The 18,797-nt window shown below is 44.0% G+C and overlaps 1 protein-coding gene across 15 annotated transcripts in view; it reads right to left on the reverse strand.

Annotated features, from left to right (window-relative positions):
• The window catches only part of mycbp2 (MYC binding protein 2), an 83,411-nt gene that overhangs the window by 2,874 nt on the left and 61,740 nt on the right, over window positions 1-18,797 (reverse strand). For 14 of the 15 annotated variants that reach the window (XM_049595024.1, XM_049595021.1, XM_049595023.1 and 11 more), the window contains 25 exons: window positions 14,285-14,464; window positions 9,310-10,938; window positions 9,041-9,210; window positions 8,443-8,690; window positions 8,168-8,335; window positions 7,484-7,641; window positions 6,735-6,934; window positions 6,381-6,530; window positions 6,126-6,286; window positions 5,800-5,956; window positions 5,451-5,675; window positions 5,156-5,221; window positions 3,410-3,649; window positions 3,229-3,318; window positions 3,050-3,130; window positions 2,698-2,964; window positions 2,189-2,472; window positions 1,911-2,007; window positions 1,658-1,777; window positions 1,458-1,559; window positions 1,230-1,358; window positions 945-1,077; window positions 737-840; window positions 397-585; window positions 201-308 (listed from right to left, as the gene is read on the reverse strand). In XM_049595024.1, the coding sequence (XP_049450981.1) occupies window positions 201-308; window positions 397-585; window positions 737-840; window positions 945-1,077; window positions 1,230-1,358; window positions 1,458-1,559; window positions 1,658-1,777; window positions 1,911-2,007; window positions 2,189-2,472; window positions 2,698-2,964; window positions 3,050-3,130; window positions 3,229-3,318; window positions 3,410-3,649; window positions 5,156-5,221; window positions 5,451-5,675; window positions 5,800-5,956; window positions 6,126-6,286; window positions 6,381-6,530; window positions 6,735-6,934; window positions 7,484-7,641; window positions 8,168-8,335; window positions 8,443-8,690; window positions 9,041-9,210; window positions 9,310-10,938; window positions 14,285-14,464 (5,456 nt within the window). The remainder of the gene's footprint in view (window positions 1-200; window positions 309-396; window positions 586-736; window positions 841-944; window positions 1,078-1,229; window positions 1,359-1,457; window positions 1,560-1,657; window positions 1,778-1,910; window positions 2,008-2,188; window positions 2,473-2,697; window positions 2,965-3,049; window positions 3,131-3,228; window positions 3,319-3,409; window positions 3,650-5,155; window positions 5,222-5,450; window positions 5,676-5,799; window positions 5,957-6,125; window positions 6,287-6,380; window positions 6,531-6,734; window positions 6,935-7,483; window positions 7,642-8,167; window positions 8,336-8,442; window positions 8,691-9,040; window positions 9,211-9,309; window positions 10,939-14,284; window positions 14,465-18,797) is intronic. The other variant, XM_049595027.1, reaches the window with a different exon arrangement.

The raw sequence follows: 18,797 nt of genomic DNA on the forward strand, positions 1-18,797 counted from the left end.
TTGAGTTTACTGTATGGTGTCAACGGCATTTTACAGTGTTGACAGTGAACAAAGCAGTCATACAGTCACTCAGTAGACTGAGCTTTGCCAAAGTATGTCGGCAAACTGGGCTGAATCAACTTTAAGGTGTGGTGGAGACACTTGACAGCCTCTTTGTTGAGTTAATCTCCTGAATCAGAGCGGCTCAGGTAACACCTTACCTTGCAGATGGGACACAACATGAATCCAAACGTGATTCGTGGCCCGAGCCAGCGATTCTCAAGAACACGACGGGTACACTGGAGGTGGAACACGTGGGTGCAGTCCAGCTGAGAACAGAACAAGGAGTTAAATGAGATTTGGAGATTTGAAGTGAAACTCTTCCGACTGAATGACAAACACTCCGTATACAGCTACCTGTACTGCAGGAGCAGCAGAGAGCGCCTCTGTGAAGCAGATCATACACATGTCGTCTGCATCCTGTTTGAGACAGCCGGTGTTCTTGTCGCAGCCGTGCAGACACGGAAGGCAGGCCTCCTCGTTCTTGACTCCTCCACAGGGGTGTCCACATGGATGAGTTTTACTGCAGGCTAGCTTGGCGTACTCCTGGGATAACAGCAGAGAAACTCGTGAGGCTTAGGAAGTACAGGGCTTAAAATATGATGATGATGATTGAAAAATTTTACTGAATTGATTGCACGGATCACATTTGAATGAACTACACAGATGACAAATGCGGAGAGTTGACGTTCAGTACCTGGCAGTCTGGGTCTGAGCAGACACTGCCGACCGCCGACAGCTCGGTTCCATTCCTTGTACCACAGAACCTGCAGGCGTCTGAGCTGCTGGACGCTGGTTTACCTGCAAAAATAACAACTTTATTATTAATATACTTACACAATTTAAACAAATTCGCAGCAATATATATCCAAAAAACACAGTGGTATGCTGTGCTGTTTCATTACCTGTGTGCTCTCTGAACTCCACCATGGCCTTCATGGTCTTAGAGTCGGCCAGAGCCATGAGCCAGAAGAGCTTGGTTCTTCCACAGCCTTCATGGAGATCCACCTTTATGGCCTCCTCTTCCTCCTTGAACACCTGAATGCAGCCATAAGGACAAAATTAAACACTACTCATTTTAAATCTTTTAGAAAAGCTGCCATGAAATCAGCAATTCCAAAAACAGCCTTCATAATCCTGGAAGGACTTCATATTGACACTAGTGGTAGAATCCTCATGGAAGCACTGACCTGTCTCTGGTGAGAGCGCGTGCGTCGGTGCAGGTGGAGGAAGCGGTCGCAGTCGGTGCAGAGGTTGCCACACATGTTGCACAGGATGATGGCTGCTGTCTCACCATCGTCGTGATTGTCACACATAGGCTGCGGATAAAAGGAGCAGGACATCAACTTTTTATTCTTTTGATCATCTGCCAGTTATTTTCACACAGTGCAGCTCTTGGCCTTATATATCGTTCTCACCATCTGCTTCTGCTGTCCGTCTTTGCCCATCCAACGACCAGAGGACAGCCTGTCGACGTGGTCCTGGTCCAGCACACACAGTGAAGCTAAGGCCAGCCACAGCTACGAGACCAAACGGGGATTTAATTTATGATTAAGGAATGCAGAGTATTTGTAAACATAAAAACATGCTTTGTGTGTGACGACATTTGAGTTCGTACCCTTGTGGTGGCGATACAGCGCACAGGAGACCGATGCTCCTCCTCCATTTTGGTCAGGGCTATGATGGTCTCAGCTATTGCATTTTTGGTGACTCTGGACCAACTGTCTGAAAGGTGGCCCTAAAAATACAAATGAGGGTCTTAGAGGTATTTTTAAAGTGTAATACAACACAAAAGATAAAAATGGATGTCCATATCAAATTAGGTTTGCAGAGTATTAGATGGAAAGGTAAATTTAAAAAACAGAACTTACAGCTGCCATGTCTTTAACCAACTTTATGATGATCTCTGCGATCTGAGGAGGAGTGGAGCCTTTCATCCACCAGTGGCTCTCCCCTCTGCGGATGTAGCTAAGCGTGAAAAAAGGGGCAAATAAGTATTAAAATTAAAGTCAATTTGCCTCTGCTATGATTAATATTTAGTTTAACATGGTTTTCCCATATTAATAGTGGAGAAAAAAAACTATGAAAAGGGTCTGGAAGCAGATCTACTCTCTCTGTCACTGCGTAGGTCTAGTAGAAACTAACTTACCTGGAGTTGAAGATCATGGGCAGTGTGACAGTGGTGACCCCTTTACCCGCAGCCATGCCGGCCGTGCCAGAGATGGTGGTGCCTTTGGCTTTCAGCTGCACGGTGAGGGCTTTTGCGATGCAGCCCAGGAACATGTCAAGGATGCAGAGCTTGTTCCAGTCGCCCTTTTCTGTGGAGTGGATGATGTCGCTGATGTCCGCTGGTGGCAGAGCTTTCACCCCGATGATGCTGGCAAGCCGCACTGGGGAAACCTCGGGAAGGACGCGCCTGAGCAGTGATGTGACCTGAGGTAAGGTCAGATCAGATGACAAACAAGAACATAATTTAAATAGTGTCACAAGGTATTTACATTAACACGTACACACAGAAGAGATGCTTATAAAACACATTATTTGAAAGAAAGTGTTACACCTGAACACTAACAATACAGGTTTTAAAAAATCTTTAAGAGGAGAAACAGTTGCACATGACTAAACCTCGAGTTGTATGTGTGCGTGTACACTACCCACCTGTCTCTGTACTCTCGGGGAAGCCGTGTGCAGCAGAGAAAACAGATCTTGCATGAGTGTTAGCTGTTGAGCAAGGTACTGGCGGCCGACGTTGGAGCCACTCAGAGCCAGGACCATGGACAGGAGCTCAAAGCAGTAGGCGTCTGAGGAGGCGTCATCGTCACTGGGCTGAGAGTTTGCGTTCTCCTTGCTGGAAATGGCGTGCTCCCACTCCTCCCTCACACGCGTGGCCTCCATGCGGATGGCCTGAACGATGTGCGCACACACCTGGAGATGTATACACATGTTAGATAAGAGGGCTGAGATTGTAATAACTCATCCTGCTGAGCGGTCCCAGGATCTGACTGCTCACCTGTTTCTGGAGGTTGGTGAGTTTGCTCCTGCTGAAAATGATTCCCACCATGTGCTCTTTAAGGTCTGCGTCAGATGGCACCTATTCATGAAATTGTACAAAGTGTAAAACATCATCAGCTTAAAGGTCACGAAATGTGAGTCAGTTAAACAGCACAGATAAGGTGTCACAGTGCAGACCTTGTCTTCTCCCTCGGGTGATGAAAGGAGGTTTTTCTCCTCTTGCTCTGGAGTTGGCTCTGCATCTCCACAGATAAGTTTTCCAAAGACCTACATGTGCACAACAAAGTAAAGTTTCCAAGAGACTCCTGATGTACTGTCAGGTTATTATAAGTCATATCTATGAAGCTGCTGGACAGACCTGTGAAGTGATAAGGCGAAATACTCGGAGAGTCTCGGCCTCACAGTTCTTCTGCTGGGCCATGCTGGCTGAGATCTGTCCTAGAATCTTGATGCTCTCACCCTCTTTCCAACCGAGGACCTTCACCTGGCGCACCCTCAGGGTGTTCTCTGGACCTTTTAGTTCCACCTTGATCACGTGATGATCGCCTCCAGGGAGCTCGCTTGTCACCCAGCCCATGTGACGCGAGTCGAGGTCCACCTTGGATGAAAAAGCATAGGGATGTTCAGTGTTCTGCTACATGTGGGGATGCCACAGTGAGGAAATTCTCCCACCAGTTAATAAACTTGTGATAACATTTACGTTGCCTATTACACTGGACATTTTACAAGAAACGATATTCATCAATGATGCTCAATATCTGTATTGAGTGCTGTATTAAGCTACTGCAAACTGAACATTTCTCACGGCTACAGCTTCACATTGAAAACATTTAATTGGCAAAACACGAGTTGACTTTCATTATTAAGTCGTAACAGTAAATGCAAGGTGTTTGTCAGTGAGATTAACTCAGCTACAGCTACCGTTCATCAAAAATGCCTCTACAAAACAAGACAACGATCATTTCCAGCATTTGTTGACAGCACATCAGTTTGAAATATTGCATAGAGCAATGGAAGACAGGTGTTGCGACATACCTGTATTGACAATAACCGTGACATTTAAAAATTAAATGTTATGTTAATACTATACATATGATAATGTTGTGTAAATAATCCAGCGCCTCTTAAATAATTTCCGTTTTTTTTCCCCCATTCTCTCCCTCCACCCAATACCATCTTGTTGCCTTTTCACTTTCCATTAAATGTCCATTTGTACAGTTATGGTTACAGACTCTTTCTTCACCTCCCAACACTCATTTTTTGAGTGTATTTCATTTGCCAAAAAGAGACAATATGCACGGTACGAAAAGCTATGTCAATGATTTTTACTGATAACATTATTATTTTTTCTTTCTAATTTTTTTTATAGAACTCATTATTGTGAACTCTTTTGGCCACAATCATTGTGTAGGAAAAATCTGGTATCATGCCAGCCCTAAATGGAACAAGAAGGAGCAGCCACAGTGGGCTGTTAGATGATGAGCTCATCAGGCAACAGACTGCACACCTCAAACTTCTTAGCAATGTCACAGACTCCTTTTCACTCATTTTCAGGTTCCCTATTAGCATTGGGTTCCAATCTGAAATATTGCTTTTTGCTTTGACACTAAATCCTTCACCATCGTCTTGTCTTATAAATGAAATCTGACTTCTGCTACCCTGTGCTGCGACTCTGCTGCTGCTGTACGGAACAGACACTTCCAGTTTATAATTGAAAGGGCCGTGTTCCAACTAAGTATTGATTAAAAAATTTCAAAACAGCAAAACGATGGTGGGAGGGAGGCAAGTAATATAATCCAGTATATGCCCAAATGATGTTTAACACCAGTAACACTGACGACGCAAGCGAGCCCAATGTGCACGTAGATCTGTAGAGTATTGTTACACTAGATTAACTGAGCCTCACCTTACAAAAACAAGCCCCTAATCTAATACTTAATTACTTCTTTACTTAAGAAGTCACTGGATTTAGAGAAGGACAAAGGAATACGTTTGCAGCACACCACGGGTGTTCAGATGTTAAACAGACACATTTCTAACAGCATTTATTGAAGCACACATTACACTGGTTACACTGTATTCCCACAATACCAAAGAAACTTACCTGTTTGATTCTGCAGAGGTCCTCGATCGCTTTGCCACATAGGAATGTAACTGATGTGACTTTGTTCTGTGGATATGACAGAGGGAAAATTCAACTTTTATAAATATATTATCATCAATTTCAACTTGGTTTTAACTTTGGATTTATACACAGGGTGTCTACAAGTGTCAAACACGTATATCTAATGCTTTTTAAGACCTTTTAAGATAATTTTTAAACAAATTTAGGACTGATTTTTGGACAAATAGACTCTTTAGGTCCTGCAGACAATAATGACACTGCTGTTTCCTCTCACCCCGATGTCTCTGGAGTTGTCCACATGAACAGTCACATTGGTGGCATTTATGCCTTTCACACAGCTGATGGTGATGCTCTTGGTTTTGTTCTTGTCCTCGTCTCCAGATTCCCAGAAGGTCTCTGTGGAGCCATCTGTCAGGCTGCCAATCATGGCGGGACGACTGGACGTCTTGATGTCTACTACACTGGTCAGATCCTTCAGACAGGTCACCAGGCAGAGGTCCTATTGTCACACACAGTCGGATTAGGGCATGTCATTAACATAGATGCATAACAAACAATATGTTGTTTCAACCTGTGTTGACTAATAGAAGATAGATCTCAAGTAAGATTGGTTGTTTTCTTGCCTGGCTCATTGCTTCGTAGCCTGACTGCACGCTGATGTTGAAGCTCTCCTCGCTGTCTCCATCATCTGACTTGGACAAGATGTTGTTGATGTGATGGAAAACGTTGCTCTGGTGGAGGAACTGGTGGTCAGACTGCTTGAACTTGAGACTCCAGCACCTAGAAGAACAAGTCACCAAGATATCTTGATATGTGCATGAATCTCTGATTGAATTAACATGTCAAATATAGTCCCTAAAATTGAGAAAGAAGGAGAAATCTATAACATTGCCCCTAAGTGAATGTAATTTGAAATCAGTATCATTTTTAAATGATTCAGGAAGTGTACCTAAGTGCCATCTGTTGCAGTGAGCTGCCACTGGGAAGTGACATCATGAGGTCTGAGATGGTCTGAAGGAGCCGATGGAAGGTGTGCGGGAGAGGATGAGCTGCCTCCCCAGCGATAACAATGTCCGACAGCGGGTGTTCACAAACGCCAAGGTCTCTTTCCTGTAGGGCACAGGTTGGAGGTGGTCATACTTAGAGGAAGCAAAAGAAAAGCAAAAGTAATGCTGCATAGTTTTGACATTTAACCTCTCATTACCTGTTCAATGTTTTCTTTGTTCCCCTTGTTCTCATCCTCCTCCTCGTCCTCAGGTTCAAAGGGCGATGGGGTGAGAGATGCTACAAAGTGCCAAAGGATGTCGTGCAGGGAGGTGGTCTGGATCACATTACACAGCAGCCAGTTGAATGCCTGACAGGGACACCAAGAGAAAAATAATTAGTCTCCTTACCATGTACAAACAATACTACGAGCCAACTTATGTCTATTAGCTAACTAAGTGTACAAATATAATTGACTAACTAACTGCCTATAACCTTGAGTCACTGCTGGATAAATAGCAACAATTAAAGCACGACTGAGCTCTGAGATTTCGAGAGATACTGCAGCCTGTACCTCCATGGCAAACACTCTACAGGCAGACTTCCTCAGCGCATGCCTCATGGCCACCTCCAGTCCCTCCAGGTCATGGTGCTGGATAACAAAAGCCAGGACAGGCCACTGGAAGTTCCTCTCCCCCTTACTGAGGGAGCCGTGGGCCGAGATCAGCCTGGACAGCTCAGGAGATGGGTGCCGTAACAGGGAAGATCCCACCTCTGTGTGGGGGACAGAGCAGGAGGGTGTTACAAATGATGTTGCAACTCGCTAATACTTAGAAAAAGAAAACTTACTTTTATGTGGATGTCCAATGAGTGTTGAAGGTAAATGTAGTAAATTGAAACAATAATTTCCTTAGTGCCTGCAATATCTACTAAGAGGGCTCAGTCTGCAGCTGTAAAATCTGTTGTTTTTCCTGCATCCAGCACTGTCATTCGACTCAAAAACAGAACTCCTGTGTTCTCCTAGTTTGTACTGCATACTAGCTCAGTTTCAACAGCAAAAGTCACACTGTATTTTGGCCAACAAAGTAAGCTTAAGACAGCCATATGCTATTAGGCTAGTAACAGCTATAGGTGCCAGAAGCTCACATGTAATGCACCTTGGTACATGTAGGCAGTGCGAGCAGCAGTACTCAGCTTTCTCAGTCACTATCACACACACACTGAGGAGTTTAATGCTTCCATCAACTACATTCACCATCAACACTGGACATCCACACAATTTCCCCTTCAAGTATCACTTCTGAAATGATCATGTGTCATTACCTGCATCTCCACTATGGACCCTGCGTCTGGGCACAGCTTTGACCCGGGCTGGAGACGGTGAGTGCTGCTTGTCATACTCGGATGCTACGACTGAGTAAGACCTCTGAAACACTGTACGCTTTGCTGTGTCGCTGTCTGTGATTGGACTGGTCTCAAGACTAAAAGAGAGCATAGAGCATTTACGTTACACAAGATGAGGACACACTTTAGCCTATAACACAAAGACCATAAAGACGTTAACTGTTCAGAGTTTAAATGCAGCACTAGAAGGAGCAAAGGAGATACAGGCCACCACTAAGGAAGGCTAATTTCACACCAAACACTTACATTAAACAGAGAATGGAGCAGTCAGGCGCTTTTGTATTGTACACAATGAGGCTGGTTATGATGAGGACATATGATAATTGAGCTTGCTGTCAAACTATGTACAGTAGGGTGCAGGGGCGAAACTGGGAGACACAGAACTATTTGTACAGCACATATCAGCAGGAGAAAATGCTTCCGATATTTTAACAACTAACCTGATCTGCCACGACTTAAATATCATGCATGTATGTGTTTCTATGTCACGTATGAACAGTAGGTGTATGAGAAAATCTTTAATAATAACATCCACAATTTACTCATTTTGTAAGCATGCAAACAAGCAGGTGGAAGCAGTAATGTCGTACTACGATGTGTTACCTGGGCGGCATTGATTTCATGTTGCTTTCTGGCTCCTCAAACACATTGGGACAGGCATCAGGAGTAACTGAAATGTAAGGTGCAGGAACAGATGTTGAACGCAAATACCTCATCTCATCTTGGAAGAGGTTATCGTCTTGGTAGGCCCCAAAGTTCTCAGTGTGTTGCCTGAGGGATGAGAAGAGAGTGATAAATCATTATGTCAGCACATGCTACTGTAGGGGTTTTCTGAGCTGTATAAAAAACACCCTGTTATTAACTGAGCTGTTAGCTACCTAGCTAGTGTCTGCAGGTACAGACAGCCCATTTTATTGGGGAGTTCGTCCGACACACCCTCCTTGAGGCTGGGAAGCAGGTGGGAGTGCAGGGGCCGCGGAGGGTGGTGGCAGAGCATGCTGGGCTCGGCAGCGCTGCTGAGGGACAGCAGGAACAAAGCGTTTGCCCGAATAACCTGGTGGGCCTCCATAGTGGGCAGCGCTCGAGGAGTCTTCACCTGCAGGGGTTTCTTCCTGGATTGCTTCACCTGGCAAAGACATGCAGAGCGGTTTTGAGTTAAGCTGAAGAAGCCATTATGATGAAAGAATCTGAGAGTGAAAAAGGGACACGCATTTAAAAGGTAACCTCGGTATTTTTCAACCTGGACCCTGTTCTCCCATGTTTTTGTGTCTAAGTGACATGTTCGCTGGCTTCACTGGACTGCTGCTTTAACTACAGGCTTCATTTTTGTGTTCTCCGCCACCCATGCCGCCACCATCATGAACACATAGAGTATCTCATTAGTCACTTAGACACAATAACAGGGGAAAATAGGGTCCAGGTTGGAAAACATTGAAGTTACCCTTCTAGCACCACAGCCATGCAAAAGTAGGCTACCTTCTCCCTGGCGGCAGTCTGTTTCTCTCTCAGGTATTTCTCCCGACAGCGATCACACACCAAGTACCAGGTGCTGCCTCCTATGCCTCCGTCTCCACAGTTCCCAGCCCAGCCACCACAGAAGTGGCCAATGCTGTTGTAGCCCTGGCCTCCAGCATAGCGGCCACAACCTGTCACAGAAATACCAAGGAGGGATGTTAAAGGCACAGAGCACATTTTGGAAAGATGTTTGAGTATAAAACACAAACCAAAACTTTCTGTATTCTGACCTGGGTGAGCCTGTCTCATATGGTAGGTGACAGGGTAAGGGTGAGACTCCCCACACAGCTCACAGATGGTGTCTTTCTCCGGTCCGCCCATGGCGAGCTGTGCCATCTCTCCAAACAGATTCCCTCTTGGACGCACCTCGGCCTTCTCCCTCTTCTTCTTCTCCTTCTTCGCCTTTTTGCTGTCTTTCTCGTGTTCCTTCTTCTTTAGGATGGCGCTGGACCCCGGGCTCGGGAAGATCATGTTCTGAGTGGCTGCCTTGATGGTCGCCATAGAGATGTCCTCCCAGAATGCCACCAGATGTTGTAACGTCAACGGTAAGATTGACTTTGCCCTCATAGCAGGGTGAGAGGTCATCTCATAGGAAGTGGCCTCTCCTTTCCCCTCCTCACACTTCTCTGGCAGTGGAGGTTCTTTCAGCATGGACAGCACCTTATTTTTGTTGATGCTTCCCATTTTGGAGATGTCCGGGCCGTGTGGAGCAATATTAAACATGTTAAGTGCAGAGGAAATCTCTAAGGAGTGGCGGTTCTTTAACTTGCTCTCCTTCTCCTCAGCACCCTGTCCTCCCAGGGAGCTGCGGATGGGGGCGTGCTCTTTGGTTAAATCTGGGTTAAACTTGAGGAAGGAGGAGCAGGCCATGGCATCGTGGACGATCCCTTCATGCCACAGGAATGCTGCGAAAACTGCTCGCGCACATTCAGCCACAGAAGGTGACATGGCCTGTTTGGCGGGCTCTGTGGCCCTGGATGTACTCTCACCTTTAAACAGAGGCCCAGATTTGTCCTTCTTAGGGCGCGTGTGTCGACCGGAGGTTTTGCGGCTGACTTTGGGTGAAGAGCGGCTCTCTAGCTCCTCTTTCACAGGAGCTTTGCCAATGCTAAAGTGCACCTTGCATGACCCCTCCTCAGCATTACGGGCCTCTGCGTTTTCATCGTTTCCGTCCTCTGAGAGGAGTGCGCTAGAAGTGCACACCTCCACCACTTCACTGTGGAGGTTCTCCTGGGTCACATGTGGAGAAGGAACACGGTTCTCTGCATTACTGATCAATCCTTTATTTGGATCTTTAGGAGACAGTTTAGGTTTAGGAGAGGTAGACCTGCCTCGAAGTGGCTCCGTAAGTGGAACCTTCTTCTTTCTAAGTGTGTCTGGGTCCAGAGTGTATGAATCTGACTTGGACCTCTCTCTGGGAGGGTCTAGCCGGGCTTTGGAGGAAGGGCTAACTTTAGGTGGGAGGTTCTTGTCATGGTGGGATGAAGAGGAGTGCTGGGAGGAGGTGCTGGAGGGACTAGACCTGCCTGAAGAGGATTTCTGTTTGGGAGAGGAGGAGCGAGAGCCAGGGTTTGGGGACTCAGCCCGAAGTCCTGGAGTTCTACTGTCTGCCTTCAGGGCCTGCAGAGTGTTGTGATTGGGCGAGTGAGAGCGGCTGTGGGAGTCAGACCTCAGTTTGGCTGTGTCTGACCGCAGGATGAGGGCTTCACTGGCCGACAGTCCACCCTCCCCTTGCTTGATCCTGCTCTGCTCTGACGAGCGGCTTCCCTGCCTGTCCTGCTTGGGTGAGCGATTCTCCTGGCGGTGTTTGGAGGCTGGGGACATTGGCCGTGCGCCGGGCATCAGGTTCCCTCGCTCACCTAAACGTTAACAATTCAAATACAGTTACACCACAACAGAGGACTAAATCAACGGTAAGAGTGCAACCACTAAACTGTAAACACAACACTCAAAACCTGAGTGGGAAAAAATGTAATGTTGAAAGTATAAAATTAAAATGCAATGAAGGGCAGAAGAATGTAAGTCCAGAAGGTGAAAGATGTTAAGTCTTGTAAAGCACATGTGAGTAAAATATTTTCTACTTTACAAGCTGGGTGTTTCTCCTACAGCTCGGTCTGTCTATTACTGTATGAGACAAAAACTCTGATATGGATGAAGATAGCTGGTGGACCATGGAAGAGCTGATGAAAGATGGATTCCAGCCCAGTCCTGGGACCTCTAATACTAATACTAATACTGGATCTAGCCTTAAAGGGATCACTTGGATTTTTTAAAGTGGGGTTGTATGAGGTATTTATCCAGTCAGTGTATTACATACAGGAGATGTTGGTCAACACGCCCCCAGTTTGGAGAAGCAGGCAGAAGAATCGACACAGAAGCTAAGCATACTGCTGTGGAAGGGTGGCAGCAACCATATACATAATTCAAAATATATATATTCCAAATACAAGTAACAGAAATACAACCCATCTGTGATCACCATTTTGCATGGAGGCTTCATGCACAAAGTCAAGGTAAAGTTATGTGTACCTGAGGATCTGAGGTTGACTTTGAGGGAAAATAACATAAAAAAAAAAACAAAACAAAACAAAAAAAACAAAACACCAAATCATCAAAAAATGTTTCCATTATCTTGTTGCAGATTTGATTCAAATGATACCAGACTTTGAGATTGATATTTAGAGATCCAGTTTTATTTATTTATTTATTTATTTAGGTACTTATTACTTTCACTTGCTCAACAGTTATTCAGTTTCTAATATAGTGGGGGATGATACTGGCTGATTGATCGGCTATTAGCTTTTTCCTGTCCGAAACTATTGTTGTTATATCAGCTTTGAAAATTCCACTATCAGTCAACCTCTGAGTTTAAGTGTACGGTATACTGAGAATATTTTTACTGCTTCACCTTGCTGCAGACAGCCTTTTTCAACAGGGAAGCAGCTTCATCTAGAAGAGAGCGATATAACAGCTTCTGCTGCCTGTCGGAAATTACTGCCTGACGACAAGATAAAGCAGTGAAAATATTCTAAATACAGCATATACTTTATCTAATATAGACTTTTACATTTTTGAGGTAGCTAAAATACATTTCGTTGCTGCCCCCGTCCACAGCAGTACATTGTGTAGCTTCCATGGCGGTACTCTTGCCTGCTTCTCCAAACTGGGGGCATGCCAACCAACATCTGCTGTATGTTATACACTGATTATAGATAAGTGCCTAATACAACCCCACTTCAAAAGATACAAACTATCCCTTTAACTTAAGAGTGGAAACTTTTGATTTCCATCAGTTTAGTAACCACAAACATCCTGGAAGTCAATAGCAGTTAAGGTCCACCTATTTTCATCTGTGTTTATTATGCACCTTCAGCTTTTCCATTTTATTGTAATATTGTGTTTGGCCATGTCTCACTTTAGGGCCACAGTTTTTAAAGTTGGCACTAACACAAGATGCCCAAAATGTTTTTGACAAGCTAACATACAAAGCCCTTTGTTCGTCACAGAGCAGACTGTTGTTTTTTCTTTGGGTTCCTACCCACCCTCTGTTCAGTCAGAGGGAGGCATGCATGCTGTGATTACCCACCCTTTTGCCTTAGAGCGAGAGATGAGAGAGCAGTACCATGCCCAGCCACGGACACATTGCTTTTGTGCACACGCTCGCGAGAAGCAAGGCTGCGTGATGAACCATCTACAGCGGAAAACAGTGGAGCAGGTAAACAAACAAGGCATGGAGTGCAAAGAGGAGCCACCACAGAGAGAGAAAGACAGAGGCACAGAGAGGCAATGGGGTCAAGTCAAGAAGGTGGAGTAGAAAGAGGACAACAAGTTAAAATGACGGAAAGATCAATGGATAGAAACATGAAAAGAGAGACACTTATAAAGGAGAAAAAGAAGTTACAGAGCCCTGGAGGTGACATGGAAATAAAACTAATCTGTGTACACAATTTATGCTCTCAATCTAATATCATATTTTCCCTCTTCCTTGCTTGTAGAGGGCAGCAAACCTTTGACATGCTGCATTTAGTCAGCTGGAAGTTTGAAGACAACAAAGAAAACCTTTGTGAAGTGCTCCACACCCCTGAAGCTGAGTTTTTATGAACATCCTCAGTATGATCAAATGGCAAAACAGTCCTTTATCCTGTAAAATAAGACTTAAGAGGTCTCAAAACATTGTTTTTAACAGCTAAAATCTCAGTCCAGGATCAAAATAAAACTGCATTAAATCCAGTAAAGTGATCCATAGTGCATGGAATGGGTGCACGACTGATAGGAAGAAGGTGATAAGTTACCTGTAAGCTAAATTAAGAGCACAGATTGTTAACTTATACACACAAATTAGATTTGTCTCTCATCTCCGGGGCTCCGTATGAAAGAGGCAACCAGGTTAAATTAGAAAAAAAAAGATGACCACAAGTAGAGAGGAAGCAATACAGAAGAAAAGACCGACAGGAAGAGAGAGAGCTACACAGGCTGAAAAGGTCACATACAAATAAACAAATATTTTGGATCCTGTTCTAAGATAATCTTAATATTAAATTGTGGTTCGTTGTATCTGAATTAACTAGGAAAGTACAAGCTACTAAAATGTGTTATATGTAATATTGTCACTTAATTACTGGACTGAAATTTGCTGTTTTAGGAGGTGATCGTAGACTGAGCTATTTAGAGTACTGTTTTACATTTGCAGTGAAGCCCTGGGCTGGCTGAGGCAGAAAATGAAACCAGTTGTTAATCAGGGATGAAAAATGCAGATCTGAAATCAAAGCAGCAAGGAAGATGAGGAAAAGAAGAATAAAGCTGACTTAACAAGAGAGCAAGCAGAAAAATAAGCAGTTCAGCCTATTACTTCAGCACATGGCAAGAATATCCCTTTTAACAAAACGCTTAGTCAAGTATTTAAGTTTGAAATCTTGTTTTCAAAAACAAGTGAAAACACCCTTCAATGCATATTTTTGAAGGCAGTGTCACCTGATTTGTTTTTTTATAAACAAGATTTAAACATTAAATAACAGACATGTTGGCTTGTTGGGGATATTTCTGCACTGGAGAACATAACTGCGCTGTTATGTGTCGCACATCGCTGCAGCCCTCCCCAGAAAATACATAAATAAATACAGAACAAATTAGGAAAACAAAAAGCTGGGAGGAAAAAGGATCAACACCTGTGCAAGCAAGCGCTGTCAGAAAGCAGGACAGACTTACTCAGAAGCTGTGGTTGTGGCTGAGACAGTTGGGAGGGGGATTGTCCAAACACAAATGGGCTGTGGACAAGGGAGGAGGAGGAGGGAGGTTGGGCGGCTTGCTCAAATACGGAGGAGGAGGGAGCTGCTGAGAGGAAGGGCCCAGACTGAATGGAATTCAGTATGGCACTCAACCGGTCACCTGCAAACATGGAGACAGAGGATGGGGAAAAACTACAGCTTATACTATGGTTTGAGGTTTCCAAAGGGGGGATGAGGATCATTCAGAGTTTATCTTCTATCAGTCATTCAGTCATCTCCTAGGACGCAACATATGTGCGAAATGGGAGGAGCTGCCAGGTCCCAGAAGTTAAAGTCCTATTTGTTTTCTGTAAGAGGACTGACAGTAGGAGCACGTCCAGCGGTTGGATGGGAATCCAAAAAGTGAGCAAATGGGTCAAGAATCATCTGGTCCTACTGTATGATTGAAAAGCCGAAAAGATACCATCCCGGGGTGACAAACACAAGGAAAGATCTGAACTACACCTCCCAAGACACATTAGCAAATAACATCTGCAGCCAAGTTCAAATGATGTTTAATGAGCAGTACTCTTTCCAGCAGTGAATGTTTGATGGCTCGCTAAGGCACAGGACGAGGCGTATGCTCATGTTTGTGAATTAAATAAGAAGGAGACTTTAGCAACTTTAGATGGTCACTCTAACATAAGTGCTTTATGCAAGATTTGACTAGTTGTTTCAAAATAAGTTCTCCACCAGAGTTGTTCCGATACCGATAACAGTATCGGAAATGCCTCTGATAATGCCTAAAATGATGGATCAGGTACTGAAGAGCACTGAACCGATACCATACAATTAATTAATAAACTTAAAAGTCATTTCACAACCGGATAAAACTCCAGTCTTCCAGTAAAATCAATTCTTCTTTGACACTCTAAAACAGCAGCCCACATAGCAAGTTACACTGTGCAGCCACTGGCAACTACTGTTTTAAAGCGGCCAAGAGTAACCGCGTTCCTGTAAAAAGGCATCAGCCAATACATAAGTTTAGGTTTCGGAATCAGTATTGGGAGTGTCAAATTAATACAAAACTTTGGGCCGGCACCATTAAACAAAACAAAACAAAAAAAATCATTAAAAAAAAAAAAAAATCAACATTTCTCCTATTTGGTTTCTGAGTTTTTCCTTAGAGGAGAGCACAAGACAGGTGATTCACAGAATGAAAATGTATGCTGTAGCAGACTAAAAAAAAAGAAAGAAATGCAACTAACAAAAACCCATACTATTTTCAAATTATCCAGTAAAACTTGTGTTTCTATACTGCAGAGCACTGATGATATTATCAACAGAAACCTTTTCATACAAGGTTCTACAAAAAATGCTTTTGGAACCCGCAGCTCCTCCCATTTCACAGCTGTATTTGGGGAAAGGGTATATTGAGGGAGGGGCAGAGTATTCATTTCAAGAGTCACTCTTTGGGGAAAAAAAAAACAAAAACGTCTGTGAGTCCTCATTAGAAGTTCCAAAAATATGCTGGGAGAAACTGGACCTTTCTCCATATACTGTTTGTTGAGCTGACACTGCATCAAGAACTCTTGTCACATGTAACAGAAGTCTGTGTGTGTTGCTATTTCATCAATTGCTGGATCCAGAAAAGGGAAGCTGCCTGGATGAAGCCAAGGTGGGGAAATCAACCACAATGGCTGAACATTGGAGCCTGAGAGACCTGTCAGTAAGGTTGCTCTCCAACTTGCTCAAAGAGGTTTGCCAGAGGCTGGCCCTCAAGCTGACCATTCTGAAAGCGATCATTCTGTAATGCTGCCTCACAGCATGATGGATCCATCACACAGGTGGCTAGTGATTCAAACCTTCCATCAGATTGTACGGCAGGAGCTATGACCTTCACCTGGAGTTGCGAAGGCCTGCGGCCTTCTAAGGGCTTGCACAGACATGCAGCGTACTTAGGGTGTTTGGAGATCGAGGAGGATGTGATGGCCAACAAACATCTGTGAGGTTTCAAAATTAAATGTCACAGTACTTTTTTGACTCATTCTGTATTGAGTGCAGGGTCTACACTTTGTCCACTCTAAAACAGAATAGTGGAGCCTAAACCATTCACCTCATGGGGCCGTGACACTCTAAACAGACAGTATGCTGTTGGTCAATGTTGTGCCGTTAGTGACAGAGTGTCCTGCACCATTGGCACTAGTTAGCCCTTGTTGGCTGCTTTTCGGCCGATTCAGTATGCTGAATCTGTGCCGGGGATGAAGGAGCCCATAAGTGAGAGAAATCACTCTGATTGGCAGTTCAGCTCAGTGGATGAGAAAAGAAATGGAAGCGAGGAAAGCAAACAAATGACAAAAGTCAAGAGGGTGTGAGATCGAAACAGATGTGCTGCACAGTGAATATCATTTGTTCTTTCAACATCCGGTTGTGTTGTTAATGTGCTGCCTGGCTAAATGGGGTCTTGAATCTATCCTGTTGGTCTTCTGGTTTCCTGGTTTCCCTTTTTGAATGAATGAATGAATACAGGTTACCGCTGCCTCCTAGTATGGGGAGACATTTCCTCTCACGCAGGCATCAAACGTACGTGCTGGTTGGCCATTAGCTGTAGTCTTTGCTGCGAATTCAAGTGCAGCTTTGTAGCCAGGACACAGGTGATGCAACGGTCTGCCTTTGTTGCCACTGGTTCTTTGATGTCAGTTTGGTGTGTCTGGGCATTAATACACTTTTCCAATTTATGCACTGCAGGGCAGATTGGTCATCCAGCATCAAAAAAGCCCAGCATGAATGCAACCAAGACGCATTCGAGACCTAGTGCCATCTAACCGTTCAAACCACCTTGAAAAGGTGATGTTGAAAAGGCATAAAAGCATCCATCTCTCCCATGTCACAAACCTAGTCTTTACTTCTCTGCTGGTCTATGCAAGCAGCCATTTACAGGATCTTTTCTGTGTCAACTTCAGCCAAATTGACACAGAAACTAGTCATCTTTCCACTTGTCATGTTAAAGCCGCAGAAACACTGGCAGTCAAACACAAGGCTTAATAGCATGTTAGCGCTCTGTGTAGCAAATGGAGAAAAGCCTACACAGATTTGCATTTGGCACACTTAAGGAAAAGGCAATCAGATTTGTGATCTGCCTGACAAAGACACATAATGTGTCCAAGTATAAAATTGCATCTGGCTTTAATCCAGACACTTGAAATGACAAGTGTGTATGGAGCCTTTATTCTACAGTACGATCACTTTGCATTATCTGAAAAACCATGGTTCTCTGATTAGCATGGCGAAGTGTCTCAACAGGTCAGCCTCCTTTTTCAAGCAGTGAAGAAGAGCTAAGCCGTTTTGAAAACGACTGACACAGCATGATATTCAGGCAGAAAAGATACACAGACACAATTGGGGCCAGCCAATCTTTCATGGTGTAGCAGAGCTGATGAGTTCATTCAAGTGATGTGTTCAGTGTTCAACAAAATTCTTAAGAAAACAAGGATTATGTGTATGATCAAATGTTTTTAAAAGACTAAATTAAAAGGGAAACTTTGGTATTTTTCAACCTGGACCCGATTTTCCAATGTTTTTGTGTCTAAGTGACTAATTGGAACAACAAACTGATGGTGCCATTTTGCCCCAAGTGGCATCATTGCAGCTTGTTTTGTGGCTGCAGGGTTCTCACTCAATACTGGACCATTTTCAAAAGTTATTGTTCCCATTAGTCACTTCGACACAAAACATGGGAAAATAAGGTTCAGGTTGAAAGATACCCAAGTTACCCTTTAAGGCAACAAAGGGCAAAGGGTGAAATCACCGACACATGTCCAGGGCCAGTTATCTGTGTTGGGCGAGCCCACAGCGCCCAACAAACAGAGCCCAGAGTCATCGAAATGAACGGAAGCACACTGACTGGCCCATGCACACAGACATACACATATGCCTGACATTGCAGAGATGTTAGGCATGAAGTATCAACAGTAGACACGATTAAAGCATGCGTAAACAAAATAGAGATGATAGATCAGTGACTGGTGGCATCTGTGATTTTAAAGAGATTGACTGACCCATACTGGATCACATATACCTCGTGGATGTGCTGTCATAAAGTATGGAGGTGAAGTGAGTGTTGATTTGACTTGTTATTGTGATATAACTGCATGACCAAAGATGGCGAAAATTTCTACATTTCTACAACTAACATGGGGCAATGTATCAAACAACTAGGCCTGTCATGATAACTACTTTTGTTGGACTATATATTGTCACAGAAATAAAGTGATTTAGACCATTTTATGGCACTGATATAACGCTAAAGTAACAGCAGAATAATGTAAGTACACCCTGTCAAAGAGCAATGAACTCTGAATATTCTGACACTGGAATGAGAAAGTAATATATCCGAAAGCCGGGCTCAGACTACAGGAGTTTTGGGATGATATAAACCACATTCACCCCTCCCAAGAATTACAGGAGAAATCTGGTCTGGGACCTTGGTCAGTACTGATATTTGGTCCAGATTT

This window comes from Epinephelus fuscoguttatus, linkage group LG13 (genome assembly GCF_011397635.1).
Source record: "Epinephelus fuscoguttatus linkage group LG13, E.fuscoguttatus.final_Chr_v1".
Taxonomy (NCBI): Eukaryota; Metazoa; Chordata; class Actinopteri; order Perciformes; family Serranidae; genus Epinephelus; species Epinephelus fuscoguttatus.